The 20618-nt window shown below is 53.3% G+C and overlaps 1 protein-coding gene across 1 annotated transcript in view; it reads right to left on the bottom strand.

The window, feature by feature from the left end:
* Camk2g (calcium/calmodulin-dependent protein kinase II gamma) overlaps positions 1-19973 on the bottom strand; it is a gene marked incomplete at its 5' end in the record, with an annotated part of 53263 nt that extends 33290 nt beyond the window's left edge. Inside the window, 3 exon segments of the mRNA XM_013516755.1 lie at positions 744-798; positions 8605-8664; positions 19879-19973. Of these exon segments, the coding sequence (XP_013372209.1) occupies positions 744-798; positions 8605-8664; positions 19879-19973 (210 nt within the window).
* Between the last annotated feature and the right edge of the window lie 645 nt (positions 19974-20618).

Raw genomic sequence — 20618 nt, 5'->3', positions numbered from 1 at the left:
GGCCACAGGGAACAGCGCCACGCTGTAAAGCAGCTTTCAGAGAAGTCCCGCCTCGGCGTGCGCTCCGTCTGTGAGCCCAGAATGGGCTCCCCCTTCTCTTTGGGGTATCACGGGCTCCCTTCCTTCTGGACATCTCTGTCCCCATAACCTACACACTAGTTCATACTCAGGCAGTGGTGAAGGTACAGGGCTCCAAGAGGAAATATCCGAGCTACCCCACAAGGCGCAGCTTCGTCTGAGCGCACTGTGACAGAGCGTGCAGCGGCCCGGACAGACCTACCACTAAGGTGAGCGGTACCGAGACCATGCGCTCGGAACCTGAGCCGGACCTCGCCGGAGAGGAGTCCCCAGGAGGGAAAGAGCCACTTTTCAGGTATTAAAGTACAATCAAAGTGGAAGAGAGACCAAATGCAGCCCTGTTTACAACTAATAAAAGCCACCTTCAGTTTCCCAGAATTTTTAAGGTCATGCAGAGAGCTGTGCTTTATTTCTCAAAAAGAACAACACATCAAGGAACAAGAGACAAGCGCTGCACAAGGTGGGTGGCCGAACAGAGACGCACAGAAAGGTCAGAGCAGAGACCCCAGGCGCTTCAGGCCAGCTCCCCGCCCATCCCCAGAGGAAATTCGCAAGCAAGTCCTTTCCCTCGGGCAACAGAGAGGGGCCCAGCGGAGGCCCGGCACCCAGCTTAGCCTTCCCCAAGGCGTCCCCGTGAGCCAGCTGGAGGGGAGAGGGGCACTTACAGGTCAAACACGAGGTAGTGAAACCCTTCTTCAGAAATACTGTCATGGAGGCGCACTGCAAGAGAGGAGATGGGGACAGAGATTAACAGAGAGAAAACTTGGAGAGCCTGTGCTTCTCCACAGCAACTCAAGCCCACCCCTCCTGCCAGCCTCACCACTGCATTCACACCCAGCCCTCCACACCGAGGTGACAGGCGCCACCTCCGCCTGAGGGAAGAGAGGGGCTTCGCGCCAAGAACGAGCCAGGATGGAGAAAAGCAGGAGGGCCGGGGCCCAGAGAAGGTGCTCCTGGGACAACAGGATGGCACGGCACACAAGACGGGACAGTCCAGGAGCTCCTGCCGAGCGGCAGACGGCGAGGCAGACTGCAGGGAGGAAGAGGGCAGAGGCGGAGCCCAGCGGGAAGGCACGGGGAGCAGGGTCACAGCCAGAGAGCCCAGGCGGCCACACGCACATTCAGCCAACGGGTCACCAGGTGCTGACTGTACCAGGCCTCGTGTTAGGTTCCTGGCCTACGGCCTACACTGCTGATCCCATAAGCACTGCTGAGCACTGCTGTGCGTCGGGTCTCGGGTTTGCTGGTGACACTTAGAAGGGACAAGCACAGTGCCTGCCTTCAAGGAGTTCATTACAGTTCGCTAAGATGAATGTCATTCCTATTTTACAGAAAAGGACTATGGGAGTTAAGAGACACAGACTTTTGCCAAAGGCCAGAGAACTAGTCAGGAAGTGGTGGTCAAGATGTGAATCCAGGGTTCTCTGGCTCCAAAAGCTGGTCAGTATCACTTTTCCTGTAAGAAACACAGGGCAGCCCACACACCAGGCAACAAAGCAACAGAGCTGGGGAGAGAGACTGCTCACACATGTGCCTATAACAGCGTCACGGACGGGTGCAGGAGGGCAGGGCATGGAGAAGAAAGACCAAGGCAATTCACCAACAGCAAGGAAAGGCTGGCAAGCAGAATCCTGTCCCAATCCCTGCCTCCAAAGCTTTTGGGCAAAAGACCAACCTAATGTCTTCTGAGGCCTCCTCTTCAAGCTTCTGCCCACAGAGCTACCTCTGGGTTAAATGCCAACCTCTGAGCATCATTCTAATACAGACACGACTTGCTTTGGCTGCCTGTCCTGGTGTTCCCGTCCCTCCCCTCACCTCAATTCTCTGGAGGAGAAACCTCTGTTCCACAAGCTCCCTGTGTGACCTCTGCTCCAGTCCTGAGCAGTTACAGCTCTCCTGGAGCACTTCAGGAATGGCCTGACACAAACCCAATCGGTGAGGCACTCAGATACAAAGCAATCCCACTGTCTCTTTCTTGGCGGGCCTAGACTACTTCCATGGCCAGTTGCAAAGCATTGCCTGAGGGCTGAGGAGCCTCCCCACCTCCCCTTCTCACCGAATCAACCTCAGCCAGAATGCAAAACAGGCAACCCAGCGGCCCCAAGGCCCCGGGCCATCACACAGGTCCCTCACTGTACCCAACAATCCAGGACTCAGGTCTACACCTCACACTGCCTACCCTACCTGATCCGCTCCCACACTTCCCCAGCCCTGCAGTGATGGGGAAGGGCTTTTAGGACAGAAGGAAGGAGCTACAGGCAGACCCCGCTGTCCTTCCCGCCCACCCAGCTCCTTGCGCTTGGTCAGCCCCTCAAAGCCCCGCGCCTCCCTCCTCACTCTGCTGCTCTGGTCTCAGTCGGGCCTCATGCTGAGCCCTGCTGCGGCTGCTCCCTTGCTTCCAAAAGGACTTTCCATTTAATTAAAAATTTGCTATTAAAAAGCATTAAAGTGTGTAATACAAATAATCCCCTAGAAATCAGCTGTCCCAGAAGCCAAAGACCAGCTTCATTAGGGAGCTGAGTAACAGCAGCAGGATGGCGAGCTGACAGGACAGCAGGTAGGATGCTAACGACCGCTCCCAGGGGAGCCCCGGCGCTGCCCTGCCTTGAGCCTCGCCTCTCACCCCACCCCCTGAGCCCGCCCAGGCCCAATCCTACCCCGCCCCCAGCATCACAGGCCCGAGAGCAGGGCCGGAGGAGCAGGCACTCAGGCCTTTGCCCAGACACAGAGTGCCCCTTCCAGGAAGGCCACACAGGGAGCCCAGGTGGGAGGGGGTTAGCAGAAGAGCAGCAAGGAAGATTGCTCCTCCAGGCCACCCAGCCCAGCCCCAGTGGCTTTGATGTGCACCCAGAGCAAGGCGCCACATGCCAAGAAAAGAGGTAAGAGAGATCTGAGTAAAGCTGCTATCATTTTTTTTTTATAATTTGTAAAGAAAATTAAAAAGGAACCGGGATCAAGAGGAGAAAACTACACTATTCTAAGCACCAACTGGCAGTTTTTGTTCTTGATTTTTTTGAGACAGGTTTTCACTATGTAGTGCAGGCTGGCCTTGAGCTCACTTTGTAGCCCAGGCTGGCCTCAAACTCATGGCACTACTCCTGCTTCAGCCTCCCAAGTGCTGGGATTACAGGCGTGCGCCACCACACTTGGCTGTTAGATCCTTGATGATAAGGATTGAACTTATGACTGACAGCTGAGCTGTTCTATGGTGCCAGGCATTGTGCTATGTGATTTCCACGTGGTATTTTACTAGGCTCTCATATTAACACCCTGTAGGGCTGCTTCTTACAGTATTCCCATCTGACAGGAGAGGAAACTGAGGCTCCAGAAGAACCTGCCCAAAGTCATACCTTCTAAGTGGCAGAAGCATGACTTGAAGAAAAACTGACATCAAGATTCTTGATATTGGGGCTGGGAATATATCTCAGCGGCACAGTGCCTGCCTGGCAAGCGCAAGGTCCTGAGTTCCATTCCCGGTACCAGTAAAAAAGATTCTTGATATTGCACAGTCACCAGGGAACCACTCTGTCCATCCTCTTCGGCAAAGGAGTTTTCACCTACCCATGAGCTCTGGCCACCCAGACTGGATCAACAACATCCTGTGGGCAGCTGCCCTGAAGCAGGCTCAGTTGTACACACAGCTGCGAGGAGAAAGAGCCCAGCACTGCTCCCATGGCACTGCCAGGTGACAGATTTTAACCAGCAGTCACACGAATAGGTAACTAAGCACAACTGCGAGGACTGCTGTGAGGAAGAAGTAAGGGCTGGTATGGATGCGTGGAATAAAATATTCTGACACCCGGCCCACTCCGCAGTAAGGAGGGCTGGGCCAATCCTATGCACAGCAAGATCCGGGAAAAGGAACCCAAGACATCACGGCACTTCAGCAATAAGCCTGACTACTACTCTCAAATCAGGGAAGGAAGGGTGGGCACAAACACCGAAATACCTCCACTTCATACCTGAGAGCCACAGCTCAAACGCTGTGGTGATCTCTAATTCTTCAGAAACCATCTAACTAACAAGTCCTGCTCCACGAAACACGGAAAAAGTGCCACTGTCAAAAATGTCCATTGCAAGCCAGGCGCGGTGGCACACACTTGCAATCCCAGCTATGTGGGAGGCTGAGGCACAAGGGTCGCCAATTTGAGCACAGTCAGGGAAATGTAGCAACTTAGCAAGACCCTGTTTCAAAATTTAAAAAGGTCTGGGGATATACTCAGTGCAAAGACCCTGGGTTCAATCTATAGTACCAACCCCCAAAGCTACATTTAATTAACAAATCTTTCCTCAAAACCCATTGAAAATGTGCACTGTTAATAATGTCTGCAGCAAGTCTAGTTAGTCAGGAGGCTGAGGCAAGGAGGATCGCAAGTTCATGCCTAGCCTGGGCAACTTCCTGAGACCTTACCTCAAAACAAAAAGGGCTGAGAATGCAACACAGTGGTACAGTACTTGCCTACTATGCCCAGGTCCTGGGTTCAGTACCAAAAACCACCCACCAAAAACCAAAACAAGAACCCACAAGGAAATAAAAAGGGCTGAGGATGTACCTCAGTGGTCGAGTGTTTATCTAGCATGCACAAAGGTCTGGGTTTGATCCCCAGCACTGGGGAAAAAACAGCAATGACATGATGGGGCTGGGTGTGGTGGCGCACACCTGTAATCCCAGCACTCAGGAGGCCGAGGCAGGAGGATCATTGCGAGTTCAAGACCAGCCTGGGCTACAAAGTGAGCTCAAGGCCAACCTGAACTGCATAGCAAGACCCTGTCTCAAAAAAAAAGACAAAATATAAATAAATAAATAAACAAACATGATGGGAGGAAGACCCTGTTGTCACAGGGGCTTGTGGGCAACTGAGCCTGCACCCCTCGGATCAGCCATGATCAATGTCTCCTTTTGCTTTGGAGCTGTTTTTACTATGTTCTACTGTTCCCTGGATGGGCCCTGAAGGGCAGCCTCCATGAATAATGCATGAACAGAGCTGGGACTGGGGGTCTGAGAGCTGGAATTGCCATTTCCATTTCCATCATCTCTATTTCTAGCCTTCTCTACTTGCTGAACCTCTCACAGCCCCTTGACGGGTCCCAGATGAGCACACAGAGGCAGGGACACGCGGGTTACATAACTGGCTAGAGGTCACGGCTTCTAACTGGGCAGTCCCAGATTCAAACCCGGTGAACCTGACTCCAGAGACACACACCTTGGCTTCTCCAAGTGTGGATGGACCGTGGCAGCAGCGCCTGAGATCTGGGACATATTGGGAATCTCAGGCCCTAACTCCAGATCTACTGAATCAGGATCTGAATTTTGACACGATCCCTGGCTGATTCATAAGCACATAAAAGTTTGAGAAGGGCTGCTTTAAACCACAACGCTAGACTGTGATCGAAAGTGCCGGGGCAGCTCAGCACGAAGGCAGACAGTCTATTCATTAGAGGAATTTAGAGCAGAGAGCAGGCAGATCACAGGTAGAACGCACTTCACTGAGGCTCCAGACTATCGGCACTACGGGCTCCTCCGACACTCAGTCCCCACCACTGACGCTGCCGGCACTGCCGTGAGCTCAGCAGTGAGCTCTACACCCAAGAGGAATTTTGGTTGTTTGTTTTAAATGAACACACTTTATTTTTTAGAGCAGTTTTGGGTTCACACCAAAACTGAGCAGAAGGTACGAAGAGTTCCCACATCACCCCGCACCCACATTCGCACAGCCTCCCCCACCATCAACACCCCACGCCAAAGCGGCCCGTTTGCTAGCATCGATGAACCCACAGGGACTCGTCCGTACCCGCAGTCTGGTTTACGTTAGGGTTCACTCTTCCAACAGCCCTTAACTGGCGGACTATGCATTAGGGATGCAGAGGGGCGTTTGGCCCCTTGAACCCAATACCCCTTTTGATTTTTTTTTTTTTTTTTTGGTTTTTCTCCGGTACCGGGAACCGAACTCACGACCTTGCGCTTGCCAGGCAGGCGCTTTTGCCGCTGAGCTAAATCCCCAGCCCCAAAGATATCATTCTTTTTTTTTTTTTTTTTTTTTGGTTTTGGTTTTTCTCCGGTACCGGGGACCGAACTCACAACCTTGCGCTTGCCAGGCAGGCGCTTTGCCGCTGAGCTAAATCCCAATACCCCTTTTGAATTCAAGTGCCTGCAGGTCTGACAGCAGCCACAGGTCAGTGATCTGGCTCCTTGCTCTCAGCTTCCCCAACGGTGCACCATTCTTGGGCTGCCCTGCTGGTCTCCCTTTGAGATGGAGTTAAAAAGACCAGAGAGCAAAGGGCCACAGCTTTGAAGGGCAGAGCAGCGGACAGAGGAACAGTGAATCAGGGGCACAAACTGCCTCCTCTCCAGCCACAAGCCAGGTCCAGATCCATGGCAACCCCCGCCTCCTGGACCTGAAGCTCTGCCACATCTCCAAGAGTTCTGATTCCCACCAGAAGCTGGGGAGGCCAGCCAGCCAGCGCTCCGAGGACACAGTCCTGACTCACCCTTCTCCCTGCCTGCCCCTGCCCCTGCCCCTGGAACTGGTCCTGGACAGGAACCCTCAAGACCTGTGAGCAACGCTGAAAGGGAAGCACAGTCCTAGGCAATCTGACGCTGACGCCAGCAAAGTGACTGCCTCACGTCCCACTGCCTTCCTAACAGCGCAGACCCCTGGGACGGGCCACTCTTCCTCTGCCTTCATTCTGAGCTGGGGGTAGGTGGTAAAAGGGAAGGACAGCCCAACCAAGCACAATCCAAAAAGTCCACGTATTATGTATTTAATCCTAGACAGGTATAAAAGACGAGGACCCTTTTCTGTTAACACCCCCCTTTGTCTTTCCTGCTCATATTTTTCTCAGTTGTCTCTGTTATGCCCTTACCTTTCTGTGGTCCGCCCTCCCCGTGTGGCAGGGGATGTTAACACTGGTCTGCTTCTACCACCCCTGGCCCCGACCCCTTTCCCTTCCCATGTGAGGAAACTTGTCACTGCCGTTCCAGTTGGCCACAAGAAGCATCAAGGAAAGGAAGTTGCTGTCCTCAGACTCTGAGACCCAAGACTGGGACCCCAAAATGCTTCTCAGGTGGTGGGTGGCTTTAAAGCCAAGCCTTCTGATTTGGAAATCTGGGAAGCAGAATTTTTTTTTTTTTCAAAATATGAAATCTTGTTTTTAAATATTGGGAAATAATAAAAATATTTTTAGACTGCGGAGCCAGCCAAACAAAACATGCCCACATTTGCGGCTGCTGTTCTAGGTGTTCCTCTGTGGGCCCCGCTCTACCCATGGCAGCTCACAGGTCCCCTCCTTGCAGTTTTTCAGGTAAGGTCTAACCTCAGACCACCCAGGAGCCCCTGAGCTCCAGGCCCCGCAGGACGTGCGCACCGGGCGCAGCGGGGCACTGACCATGTCTATCTGCTTCGGGGGTAATCCAAGCTGCTGACTGTGATCTATAAAGCCCTGGATGGCTGGCGGGCTGGTTTCCTCAGCACTGCTCCTCTCTCCACGGGCTGGAGGACGACCGCAGCTCACCCTGAGCCTTCTGCGATCTGGGAGCCCGCGGCTGGGTGGCCCTGGAGGCGGCATCAAGCCCCGGCAAGTCACCTCGCAGCCCTGGCCACCAAGAGAGCGGAGCAGGCAGCCTCCGGGGCACTGTGGGAGCCCTGATATTTAGGCCATGCCTGAGGAGCACAGAACACGTGTTGGCCTTTGTGATGACTCAGGGCTTTCAGAGAAAACCTAGGAGATGCGCCCGGCTCTGCCTCAAGTCCACACTGGGGTTTCTGCTCAGGCACTGCAGCCAGCCTAGTTTCTGTCCCTTCTGCAGGGAGCACCAGATGAGGGCCAATGCTTCTGGCAAAGACTGTTTCAGCTCAACAGTGTAAAAATGAGCCAGAGTGGGTTGTGGCAGGCAAGCCTCCTCAGGCTTTAGAACAAACAACAATGTGCCCTTGTCCCCCTAGTCAGGGTGGGAGCAGAGAGATCCTCTCAATTTTCTCTCCTTCCCCATCTGAACCGATCCTGCCATCCCTTCTCCAGAGAAGTCAGGCAGACGGACAGCAGGAACGCAAAGCCGAGTGCCATGGAAACCTCAGTGCACGCAGGACACCGCAAAGGGAACAAAACTCTTTCCGGTCCAGAAACAAAATCCTGCGCCTTTCATGAGGGCTATGGATGGCCCCTGTGAGGGCTGCTGGCAGGCTAGGATCCCAGAACCTCACACCCTGCGGGCCCTGGACCTCAGCCCAAAGGCGGAAGAAGCAAGGGAGAGAGGCGTCTGAAACCTATTCCAACACCTCCCATCCCAGCCTGAGATGGTGCCATGGCGGTGGAGATATTTGGGTCTCTCCACGAGAAAGCCTTAGCGTTCTGAGACACAGCTGCTACGCTGCTCAGGCACAAAAAAAAGACACCAGGTGAAGGCTCACGCACAGAGGTGACTGCACACACAAAAGCAGCCAATCTCTGTGCACCCTGCCTTCCACAGAACACCATGGGGTGTCGGGGCGGGGGGGCACCACAGAATACTCCATACAGGGCACTCACCAATGTTTGGATGTTTCAGAAGTCGGCATATCCGGGCCTCACGTTCTAGTTTCTGGTGATCTAAACACAGAAGAGAAAAAACAGAAGTCATCAGCCACCCATTCTATTTATGGTCACCTGGATATTCATATTCCTTTAATTCTCAGGCACTAACTAGATACCTTCTGGCAATTAGGTGAATTAACGCAGCAAGTCATAGCAATCCTGGAGACAGTTATTATGATCACTTTTTCCAGGTAAGAAAATAAATGACTTGAGAGGTTAAATACTTCAAGCCAGTGAGTGGCAGAGCCAGAACTGAATCCAGGTGCTCAGCTAAAACTGGTGTTCTTTCCTCTACCATAGAGATTTCGTTCCCGTTGGAAGTACTAGCACCGTAGTCCTCCCTTTTCTGAGGCAGAGATGTCCTAAGATCCCCAGTGACTGCCTGAAACCATGGACAGTACCACATCTTACACAAAAGCACTGCGATATTGCGATGCTCTGTCCTTTTGATAGCAAAAAACGCCACTAAGTGACTAATGGTTGGGTAGTTTACACAGCATGAATACTCTGGACAAAAGGATGATCACGCCCTGGGGGGAAGGAGCACAGTGGCAAGGGATTTTATCACACTACTTAAATTGAAAACTTCTTAATTGCTTATTTATGGAATTTTCCATTTAATATCTTTGAATCATGGTTGGTCACAGACCAACTGAAACTGCACCAAAACAAACAAACAAACAAACAAAAAACAAGGTAAGGGGTGTTCGTGTAATAGTTGAGTTGTACTGAGCCTAGTGTATGATCAGGTACAATGCTAGGAGTTTTGTATATACTGTCTTATGTAGTCATCCTGTCAACTCTGAAACATAATGATGCTGACCAACGAGGATGCTGATAACCAAGGAAAGATTTTTGCTTGTTTCTTTCTTTTGATGCTAGAGATGGAACCCAAGGCCTCGCGTATGCTAGGCAAGTGCTCTACCACCGAGCTACACCCCAACCCTGTGATTTAAAGAAACTGTAGCTAATGTTTACTGAGGGTTGACATCTACACCACACGGACACATCTTTCAACTTCCCCTCAGAATGATTCTACAAGGCTGGCACTATTTTGATGCCATTTTATAGAAAAAGAAAACAAGATACAAATCCTGCTTCTCTCCAGGGTACTCCTGGTCACCCACTGCTGTGAGCTCTGAACTGTTCATCTTTGGGCTCTGGTTTCCTCTGTTTTGAGGAAATAACCAGAATCTGTGAGTCCTCAGATCCAAGTGAGCGGCGTGGGTCCACAGGAAGGCAGAGCCCAGGGACTACAGAGAGTGCTGCTCCAAGCAAGGAAGCCCAGACCCCTCCCCTCTCCCTTCTCTGCCTGCTGGAATCCTGTCTGAAGCCACCTCCTTGATAAAGCCTTCCCTGCTCCTCTCGGGAGATGGTGAATTCTGACTACCCCAGATCCCTCCCCCTGCACATCACAGATCACAGTGGTCATCTTCTGGTCACAAGTTCATCATGTAGGGGGACCTTTCGAAGTAGTACTTCCTGGAGTTCTTCCCATAAACAGGAGCTCCATCAGGCTTATTAGTAACAGCAGCAGCAGTAACAACCATCACTTACTAAGCCTTTACCACAGGCCAGCAGAGGCAAGGATTATCACTGCTCATCCTCACAGAAACTCTGTCAAGCAGGAACCTGCTTAGCTCTATACAAATGAGGAAACTAAGGCTTAGAAAGATAAAAGGACTGTAACTGCCCAAGGTAACAGACAGGAAGTACAAGCAGGTGGTCTGGGCCTGCGTCCCTCTTCTCTAAGACTGTGAAGAAGGAAAAGTGAGAGTAAAGGCTATAGGGTTTGAGGGGCAGAGTTCAGTGCAACCCTACTCCCTAGGCCAAGCAACTCCTGTCTTTCTCAGAAGGGGTTTCTCCCCACTCCACCTCCACCCCACACAGCAGTCTCTTTAAAGCCTCCTATGGCTCTCACAGTGACCCCATCAAGTAGGTGCTAGAATTGCACCCATTTTACAGATGATGAACTGAGGCCCAGAGAAGTTAAGGAACTTGTTAAAGGTTTCACAGCAGCAAAGGGATAAACTCAGATCCAAACCCTGGCCCATGTGTCTCAGATAATGTAAGGATTTTAGATGCGAAAGAACTCGTATTCATTGTTTCAGCAACCACCCTCACTCTATGCTAAACTTTCCCTCTAGCAATAGTTCTGCTTCATGGAAGGAGGTGGGGACTGGCAGAGATTAGTGCCTGCTGCCCAGCTAATCTATCCCAGCTGCCCAAAGATCTGGGTCAGGCCTTCCTGATCATCCTCAGATGCAGCATGACCACTGTCCAGGACGCAGCCAACCCCAGGCAACTCCCAATGCCCACATCACCTGGTCCCAGAAGGACGTGGACAGGGACTTCTACGAGGCGGGGCACACAAGGAAGCAGCAACGGTCGTAGTGTTGGTGGCGGCATGGGATGTGCTTCTTCCAGATCTGGCCTGTGTCAGAGCTACCCCACCTTCCTCAGATCCAAGCAAGCCCCGGAATGGAGGCAGAGATATTCGAGACTGCAGCCAGGTTGGCCCCGTCTCTGACCACGCACCTCACCACCCGTGACCCACGACTCTTGGGCTTGGCTGCCCGGACAGGTGTTGGAAAACAGCGTCTTGCGATGCGGAGGCGGCGGCCGAGGGGAAGGCCCAGAAGATTAATGTTTATCTCCTCCCTTAAGTCTCTTACTGGCTCATGGTTACAGCCTCACAACAGCAACAGCACTAAAAATAAGAAAAGGTGCTCCGGCTTCACCAGTGACTCAGCACAGAGACGGGAGCCGCAGACTTAGGCTCACAACTCCTCGAAGGAGCTGCCTAGGGTGTCCAGGGTCCTTGCCGGCCACTCCGTTCAACCACGGAGCTGAGCTGTCCGTTCCGCGAGAGGCCCGCGTCTTCTCTGAACCCCAGAATTGTGCCTTGGTCCTCGCCCTGATGCTAAGCTATAGAGTAGAGCAATTAACACATCGGGTTTTGGAGTCAGACAAGCCCTGGATTAAGTCCAGCACTGTGATATCTGGCAAGTTATTAAATGCACCTAAGCCTCATTCAGCCCTTCTGAATATATTCATCGAGGCCTACTGTACAACAGGGCCTGTGTTCGACGCTGAGGAACTGTGCCCAATACGCCCGATGAAACCCCTGCCCTTGAGGGGCTCACATCCTGGTGGGGCTGGGGGCAGGAGAAAGCCAGACCAGAGGCTCAGCTTGTAGAGGTGCAGTCAGTGCTGTGCAGAAAAATGAAGCAGGGAAGAAGAGAAAGCGTCGGTTTGAACAGGGGGGGTATGCATGGCGTGAGGCTTCTCACTGTGAAGCCTGAGTGAGAAAGTGACATCTGATTTGGACCCAAAGGAGGCAAGAGTGAGCCAGGCACCTAGCTTAGGAGGGGTTTCTTATTCTAAAATGGAAACACCAGGACCTGAGGTTGAAATGAGGTAATCTGGACCGTATCTTAGCACAGTGCCTGACGAGAGAGAGCCTCCTTTCCAAGGGCTCAATGACAGAATAGACTCCTGGGCCGGGCTTATGGCCACAGCTACTGCCACAGACAACAGAGAAAGCAGGACCCACTTTCTTCTCCACCTGGAGAGATGCGGGGTCTAAAGTACACCCGCGCCCCCAACCCACTCTTGCGGGTTCTCAAGAGCTCCGTGGCTGTTTTGGGGTGTGGCCTACCCCCGTCTATGGCCTGCAGGTAAAGGAAGACAGGGGCGTGGGAGGCTCCTAGAGAGAGGACCTCCGGGGCAGCGTCACTGCCTGCAGGGTCCCTCTTCTTCCTCAGCCTCGCTGGTGACGGCGCCCTGCCATTGCGAGGCTCTCTGCTCGCTGCGCGGAGCAGCTGCCCCCAGCACACTTTCCCGGCCTCCTATGCCCTGCACAGTCCAGCCACCACTCCAGCCCTCCAATGTTGCGTCCTGTCTCTTTCCCCTCCAATTCCTGTCCTGTGGTCACCTTTGGGGCTGGTCCATGGCTGGGAAAAAGCAGAGTGTCCACCCCAGTACAAACAAGGCAGGTTTGAGCGTATTTCCCAAGTGCAAGGACATCCTGGCTGAACACAGCATCCTCAACCCCAAAGCAGCGAGGCCACCGCCTGGGAGGCTGCATTGGTCCACAGTGGTATGAAGAGCCCCTGGCTCCGCATCCCAAGGCGCTAAACACCTGCTGGTGTTCTTGCCAGAGGCAGCCTCTTCGGGATGGAGACACCCCTTCTTCTAGGGACCACCCTGCTCCTTCCCATCCACGTTTTACTGGGCTTCTCCCCGCCCCCTCCCACAGCCCAGCCCCCCCTTCCTGTTCGACAACAGCCACTTCCCGCTTTGCACAGGGCCACTTCCTGCCTGCCTGTGTGCTACTGCCATGGAGACCCACCCCTGCCGGCCCTCAGCCCCGCTTCAACCACAGCCCTCTGCAAAGTTTTCCCCCTTAAGAGCAGAGGTAGCAACAGGAGCAGAAAGCAGAAGTGGCCTTATCAGGGGTCTGTTCTGTGCTCCAGGCCCTGCTTGGGTCCTCCCCCAACGCTGGCCCAGGGCACAGCCAGGCCCTGGGAAACGAGGATCCCGGCAAGCCTGCCTTTCCTGCCCTTCTGCCCAAGCGCTTCGAGGCTTGGTCAAATTCGCCACGATTTTACAGGAAGCGCAACAAGGAGCAACCAGATGCACCAAGGCAGGCAGAAAAGAGGAAGCAGTTAGTGAGGTGACAGCGTGCAGCAAAAGGGTATGCGGAGCCCTCAACCACCAGCCCCTCTAGCTCCGAAGAGAAGCCTACTCTGAATGCACTCTCCTCCTCCTGCCCGGGAAGGCGGGGCAGGGAGGGTTGGGCACCCATCCGCCATGGCCCTGCCCAAAACCTGACCTCTGATATAGTGACATTTCTCTAAAATCACAAATGCCAGCACTGGCTTCAAATGAGACTTCTGCTGCCATCTAATCACACAACCCTCTGTCAGTGGGAATGGACACGCGGTCACACTCTGGCCACAAGGCCTCTCCTTGAGTTCCAATCTCAAACACTTTGCCCTTTTCAAAGAGGATTCGGCAGGTGACCCCAAACTGGATTGTCAGATGCTCCCTGCAGCCCATGCATCTCAGACACTTGATGGGAGAGCCTTGGCTTGCTGCCTCCCGAGAGTCCCTCTCCTTCCCACACAGCAAAAGCCCAATCTGGCCTCACTTGGAGAACCACAGACAAGGGCGGCACAGGGATCTGGTGTCATAATCCACCTTCCCCAGCTGCTTACAGACGCAGTCCCATCCCAGCACTACAAGGACTCTGAATCTCACTCCAAAGGGGCAAAGAACCTCTGTCACATCAGACCAGGGCCCACGGCTTCTAATTCTTTCACACCCCCACACACAAGGCCTAGCTGAGGGTTGTGACTACTGGCACAGGGCCTGAAATGCACCCATGTGAATCCCCAAAACTTTGTCCCTTAACCTAGCATTACACCTTTTTAGCCCTTCGCCGAAGCTGACAACCCTAAGTCAGCCAGGTGACACAAAGACCTGGGCCTCACTACGGCCTTTGGATTTCTAGATAAGGAAAGCTCTAACTAAGGAGGGAAAGGGTTAGCATCAGGGTTGGGGTGCTAATACATGCCCCATAGTTCAAGATCCGATCTGGCTTTGATAGAGAAAAGCTCCTTGGAGTCACTGGCAAACCCAAGCTCTGTCTGTAGACACCGTGGTCACTTTTAAGGACCAGAACAGGGTCAGCCGCTGAGTTCTCAGCGCACCCAGCAGAACTGCTGGGGCCTGCAGCCTTTGCCCACTGTTTTGGTGACATTTTCTTCATGGTAACCAGCCCCAAGTAAAACATCCCAGGAAGCAGCCCCTAAAAATAGCTCCTCCCAGGGCAGCGGCAAGCAGGGGGAGGGGAAAGAGAGGGAGGAGAAAAGAGGGGAGCAGATGGGAAGCTGCTGCTGCTACTGCTGCTGATAGGGCCCAGGAAGTAGAGATGGTGTTGGGGGGGAGTGGCTGGAAATGTCCCCACCACAGAGTCCAAAAACGTGGGTACAGATGAGAATGGGGCCTCAGCCAGCAATGAGGTATTTGCTCCACAGCTTAGAGCTCTGGGCCTAGAGGCAGAGGTGTGGGGCGACACACCAGGATTCGCCACAGGAACAAAGGACCCAGAACCTGTATCTGACAGGGAAGAAGGAGGCGAAGGCCACACTGTCTGAAGATGCTGGGGTCTGAGCACCAGCAAAATCACAGGCATACTTACGGCTCGAAAACAAAACCAAATCCCCATGAAATCATCTATGCCTTGGTTTCCCCAGTCATCCTGGGACAGATGTGTCTGACCATGGGCGGGTGACAAAGGGCCTCTGCAGAGAGGCTCTCCAGAGGCGCCAAGTGCCCATCTCTTCCTGTCACCACCTTTTCGGCACCCATAGGATCAGGCCCTTGTCTGCCTGCCAAGGCTGTTCAGAGAGCAGCAGCACAGAGACGGGGACAGGAACTGATCACCGCCCCCCTTCCCTGTCTACAGCCTCCGCAGAGAAGCGGGTCAGCCACGCACCTCTAGGGTTTCAGCACAGCTCCCGACAAGGGTATGATGACAAGGGACGAGAGCAAGCAGAGGCCTCTCCTCTGGGACAGGGCTACCTTCCAGCCTCCATCCCCACCCTGACAGTGCCCCAAGTCCCTCTGGGAAGGTGGGTGGGAGGAAAGGGTGACAGACCAGTGTTGTGTGACTAAGTCCTACAGGTCGCATCATGACTGTAGGAGGAAAGTGGCCCAGCAGAAGCCTTGGCAGAGAGGAGGGACCTCTCCGCCGGCTCCTTATCCACTGCAGGAGAGAAGTCAGAGGTGTTCAGTCACTTCTGTGAGGATACTGTTTATCTGTTAACAGCAGTGGCCCGTTTTATCCTCAAGAGGAAAGCACGGCTTTGCACACAACCTCCTTAAACACTTCCACAAGTTCCAGTGTGCCACCGAGCTGCCTCCTTCTCTCCCTCCATCCACAGCTGCCTCATCCTCCCTTCTCTTCCCCTCATTTCACGTAGATCCTGAACAGGAAAGTCTCACTTGGAGATACCACAAGGGACACAAATGTCATGGGGGCTACTCAGGCCAACACCAAGGGGGTGGGGACTTTCAGCTGGCACCATCCAGGGGGATCCCATTTCAGTCCCCAGGGCCAGCTGGACCCAGAAAGGGACAGCCTTTACCCTTCTGGTAGCCAACATGCCACAACACCAGCTACTCAGCCTGCCACTGCCGCAAGTACAGACTGACATCCCAATCTGGGGGCCAAGATGAGGCTCCTCATCACAGATGGCCCCACGCCAGCAGAGACACCCCGGAGAAGGCTGGGCCAAGGGGTGACTGGTAAATGCCAGGAAGATGGCAAGAGCGACTGCCAGTGCTTTTGTGGCTTCTGCTGATCTTAGACGGCATTTCGTAAATAATGGCTCATGGACTACCTGTGCGAAATTTGCTAGAGCACAAGCTAAAAACGCAGATTCAGGGGCTCCAAGCCAGTCATCCTGAAGTTGAGAATCTCTGTAGACAGGACCCAGGAAGCTGCATTTTAAACCAGGTTCAAGGTGGTCCTTATGCACACTAAAATTGAAAGCCACTGCTTAGAGGAAGTCCCAGTTGTGGTGCTATAAAGCCATTAATGACAAAGAAGGAGGAATTATAAGCTACATTGCTTTCTACATCTCCCACCCTGCATTACTGCCCCAAGGACAGACCTTTATCCTTATCTGTCCTGTCCCCCAGCAGCCTGGTTCCCTGGATCAGAAAGAGGGAGCCCAAGCCAGCACCAGGGTACAAGGGTTCCAGCAACCTGATTCTGAGCTTCCCAGGAGCCAAAGCCAAAATTCGACCACGACTGGTTATGGAGTCCTCTTGACTCATTCATTTAGTGTGTACCTGCTCAGCAGGTACAAGGCACTCTGCTAGGGCCCGTCTGTCTACACGGAAGGAAAGAAACAGACGTGGTCCCTTCCTTTCGCTTCCCTTCCTAATCCTCATTAGGAGGAAAGCCTTTCTTACATATAGCTTCAATAGAAACATCTTCATGTTTACAGAGACTAAATAAATAAACAATTACAGCAAGCGCTAAAACAGATTTCATCACTGCTTCTGGTAGCATCTCTGGGGAATTACGTAGTCCAGTACCTGACTCAGTGCAAGCAACTGGAATCCAGATAAATGGTCCAAATACAGACGTTTCTTATGATGCTAACTGTTCCAAGGAGAAAGCCTAAGCTGTGTAGAAGAAAGGACCATTTGCCCTTCAACTGTAGCAATATGGGGAAAGTGCTTTGGATATAAGCAAAGAGAACAGGATATAAAATGTTATGCTCCACGAGGTGAAAATCTGCATGCATATGAATAAAGATAAGAAGGGAATATGAAGATTTAAAAATAAAAAAAAGACATAAGGGCTCAGGCTCCTTGGGGGGGTGCTCTTAAATCTTAAAATAACGACTTATCATTGCCATCACCTGGCCCACTAGCTCCCGCATCCAAGCCTATTTTAAATGCCTCCTTCAGCCTAGCAGAGCTAAGCTCAGAACCATGGGCTCAAGCAAGAGCTCAAATCCACACTCATCACTTTTCTGAAGCAAATGGAGTGACCGTACATGACTTTCAGTGACCAAATAGCAGACATGTCCATAGCAAAAAACACAGTGCTCCACACGGAAACATAGGGCTCCCAACCTGGCAACCTCGCCACCTGTGTGGGCTTGGTGGTCACAATGACAAGGCACGACAGCCCGCAAGAAGGCTTCCGGTTCAGGTCTGACCCCCCCAGAACACTAAGCAATCTCTCCCCAGGCCTCCTGGGCCACCTCACCATGGACGCCAAGGAGAAGCAGCTCTACACTCTCTCTCCTTCCTTTCAGTCTGAGCATAGTCACAAAAGAGAAACCAAGCCGGCAGGGAGGTCCAGCAAATACAGCAAACCCTTTCAGACCTCCACAGGTGACCCCGGTGGGCCCATGACATTCCCAGACACAGAAATCCAACACCTGTGGAGCCCTAGACAGACAGACAGCGATGAGTGAAACCCAGCCCCAGCCACTGCAGCTTTATAAAATATACAGCGTAAACTGAGAGCCTGCAGGGGAGCCATGGCCTTCACTCCCTAACCCCACAGGCACCAGCCTGGTGAGGACCTTGGCCCAACACACTCCAGGGGCGCGAAGCCTCATGTCATACCCACAACCCAGCGCGCCCTCTGCTCCTCCCGTTCTCCCACCTCCATACAGGACCGGCACCTACACGCGCCAGGCCCCTCCGCGTGGCATCGGAGCCTATCAGCCAGGACCAAGCCTCCATCCCAAAGTTAACCCGGTTACGCAAGCCACACGACAGAGCCCCAGTCTTGGCAGAACCATCTCGAGAGAGGGGGAGTGCTGTCTGAAGCAGATGATTTTACACAAGAATCCTCTTCTCAAGTTGAAAAAAAATCAGAGAAATGAAACCTCATCAGGTTTGGCCAAAACACCAGTTGGGAAAGACAAGACAAGATGGAAAGGAGGCGAGGGAGGGAAAGGGACGCTGTCACACAGGCCAGGGAGCTCAGGTGGGGAGGGAAGAAGTGGGAAACCAAAGCCTAAGCAAGGCAGGGAGCTCCACACCCACCCACCAGCTATTTTCACGTCCCAGATCTTGGCTCTCAGCTGAGTCTCCCTCTCTCCCCACTGGGTAAGAGGACATTAGAGAGACGAGGAGAGCAAGGCACTGCACAACTGAAGATCCAGACATGAGCCCCATTTCTGATGCACCAGGGTTATGCTGTGCGGGCCAGGAAGGTGTCCATCCTCAACCCATCCTCCCCGCCTGCACCTTCCATTCCTCGCCAGAGGACGTCTGCCAGAGTGCCCAGCCCCCGTGGTCCTCCCCACCCCAGAGGAGGAGGGCATCTGACCACCCACGTATCTCTATGGTAACCGCTGCCTTGAACTCAAGGTACCCAGAGAGGAGGAAAATAAACAAGTCAACTTTACAGCCAACACAGACAAATAACAAGAGATGGGGGCTGAGTGGGACACAGCAAAACAAGTCCTGTCAGGAGGGACGAGGAGAGACTCCCCAAGCAGGGGCCAAACACAGCCCGGCAAACAGGTCCCAGAACAGCCAGTGTGACAGAAGCCCACTGTCATCTCTGGGATTTTACAGTTTCTCGGAGAGCTTGGGACATCTATTACGTCTCCTGCCCTAGAGATGCCCACGTCATTATTGGCCAAAGCCCACATCTTCCCTATTGCCTGTGTCCTTGCTTCTAATGTATTTATGGCGTCCTACGGCCTAGCCCTAATTCCTTTCTCTGGGTCTCATAACCTTTGTCCCTGGGCTGCACCCAATCCTCCAGGACTCAACATCCAGGACCTGACCTCTGTACTAACCAGACCTATTCACAGAGCACTTCACACATTGCTGGGTCTGCACCGATCAGATGAGGTAAGCTTGGCAAGCACCCAATCAACAGTGAGGTTCAGAGAACATACACTGGAAGCATTAACGACAGGTCCTGGCCCTCCCAGCCTCAGGTACTCGGAGATCTCACAAGGGAGGCTCCATGGCCCAGGCCTTTATGCACCTCACACCTGAGGCAGTGCAGCTCCTGCCTGTGCCAGGCCACTGGGATTTCTAGACCATAAGGCATCATCACCCTTCACCCAGGGCAGACTACATCTGCTGCTACACCATCAACTTTGTAATTTGATCAAAAAAGCAATCAAGTTCATCTGGCAGGATTTGTTCCCGAGAAGCCCTCGCCAGTAGCAGCCTCCCCTGATGTTTACAGATTTCATTCCCTTGGGAGTCTGTTCTGCCGCCTGGTGGGCAGGGGAGGCTGGATTCGTCAGAGCTGCTCATTTGCTGCATTTTCATCCTGTAAGTCACTACCGGGGCATGAGGACTAGGTCAGGCCTGCAGTGGTCACCAACTGCCTCAAAGAGAGACTGTGAATGCTCCAGAGGAAGAGCTCTCCATTCCACACCGCCCCCCACCCCAAGATCCTCCCCACTTCCCCGAGGACTGGACTCCCCTGAGCCTCTGGGGACCACTCCAGCTACCTATCTCTCGCCTCTTCATTCTTTTCTCCCCCGAGCGCTTCCAATTCCCGGCAACTCCTTCTGGCTTTAAAGTCCACCCACCCTGAAATCCCCACTTATCTCCAAGTGCTAAAACACACACATCCCAACTCCTGGGCCATCTGCAGACGGACGTCACAGCCCTTGGAAAGATCCCCAGAGAGACACAAGGCTGGGAAGCACTCACCTCGGGCAGACAACTTCTTCGTATTAATGATTTTTGCTGCATATTCCTGCGTAGAGGTTTTCTTCACACACCTGCGGACCACAGAGAAAGCACCCCTGGAGGGAGAAGGGGGACAGAAGTGGGACACGGAGCAAGGCAGAGTGACACAGACACACTTCAGGTCTGAGGACAGTGATGCTACCCCCACCAGACCTTAAGTCACACTCACACACGCACCAGCGCAGTGACCACCACAAGCCGGCCCGAGGCAGGAGGATGAGGCCACCGTATGACACTGAACACCGTGTGTGGGTGGAGTGCCACCTGCTCCCACCCCCACATCGAGTCCCTGGGCAGAGCAACAGCCCCAACCTCAGCCCCAACACCAGGAGCGGGTGGGCGACGCTTCACACACACACCTGCTGCATCTCCCTGACAGCCCCGCAGTCCTAGCCAGGAGAAGGGGAGACGCAACGGGACCCTGCCCTTCTCTCAGCAGGGACAGCTGAGGGTAGGAGGAGCGATTCAAGGGACAGTGTAATTCCTTGAGAGACATTTCCCTCAATCATGGGGGAAAGTGAGGCTCAAGCCTCCCCCAGCCAGCAGCTTCATCCCACTGCATCCCAGCTCCACTGACAGCGGGAAAGACACGACACAGTTGAGAGTCCACATCGGCGGCTCCCCTTCTCAGTGACATTTTCCTCAACGCGCCCGCCAAATGGGAACTCGCATTCCCGGGCTCTGGAAACGTCCAGGGGGCG

This window comes from Chinchilla lanigera, unplaced genomic scaffold (assembly GCF_000276665.1).
Source record: "Chinchilla lanigera isolate Chin_1 unplaced genomic scaffold, ChiLan1.0 scaffold00036, whole genome shotgun sequence".
Taxonomy (NCBI): domain Eukaryota; kingdom Metazoa; phylum Chordata; class Mammalia; order Rodentia; family Chinchillidae; genus Chinchilla; species Chinchilla lanigera.
This window is presented reverse-complemented; position numbering and strand designations above follow the sequence as displayed.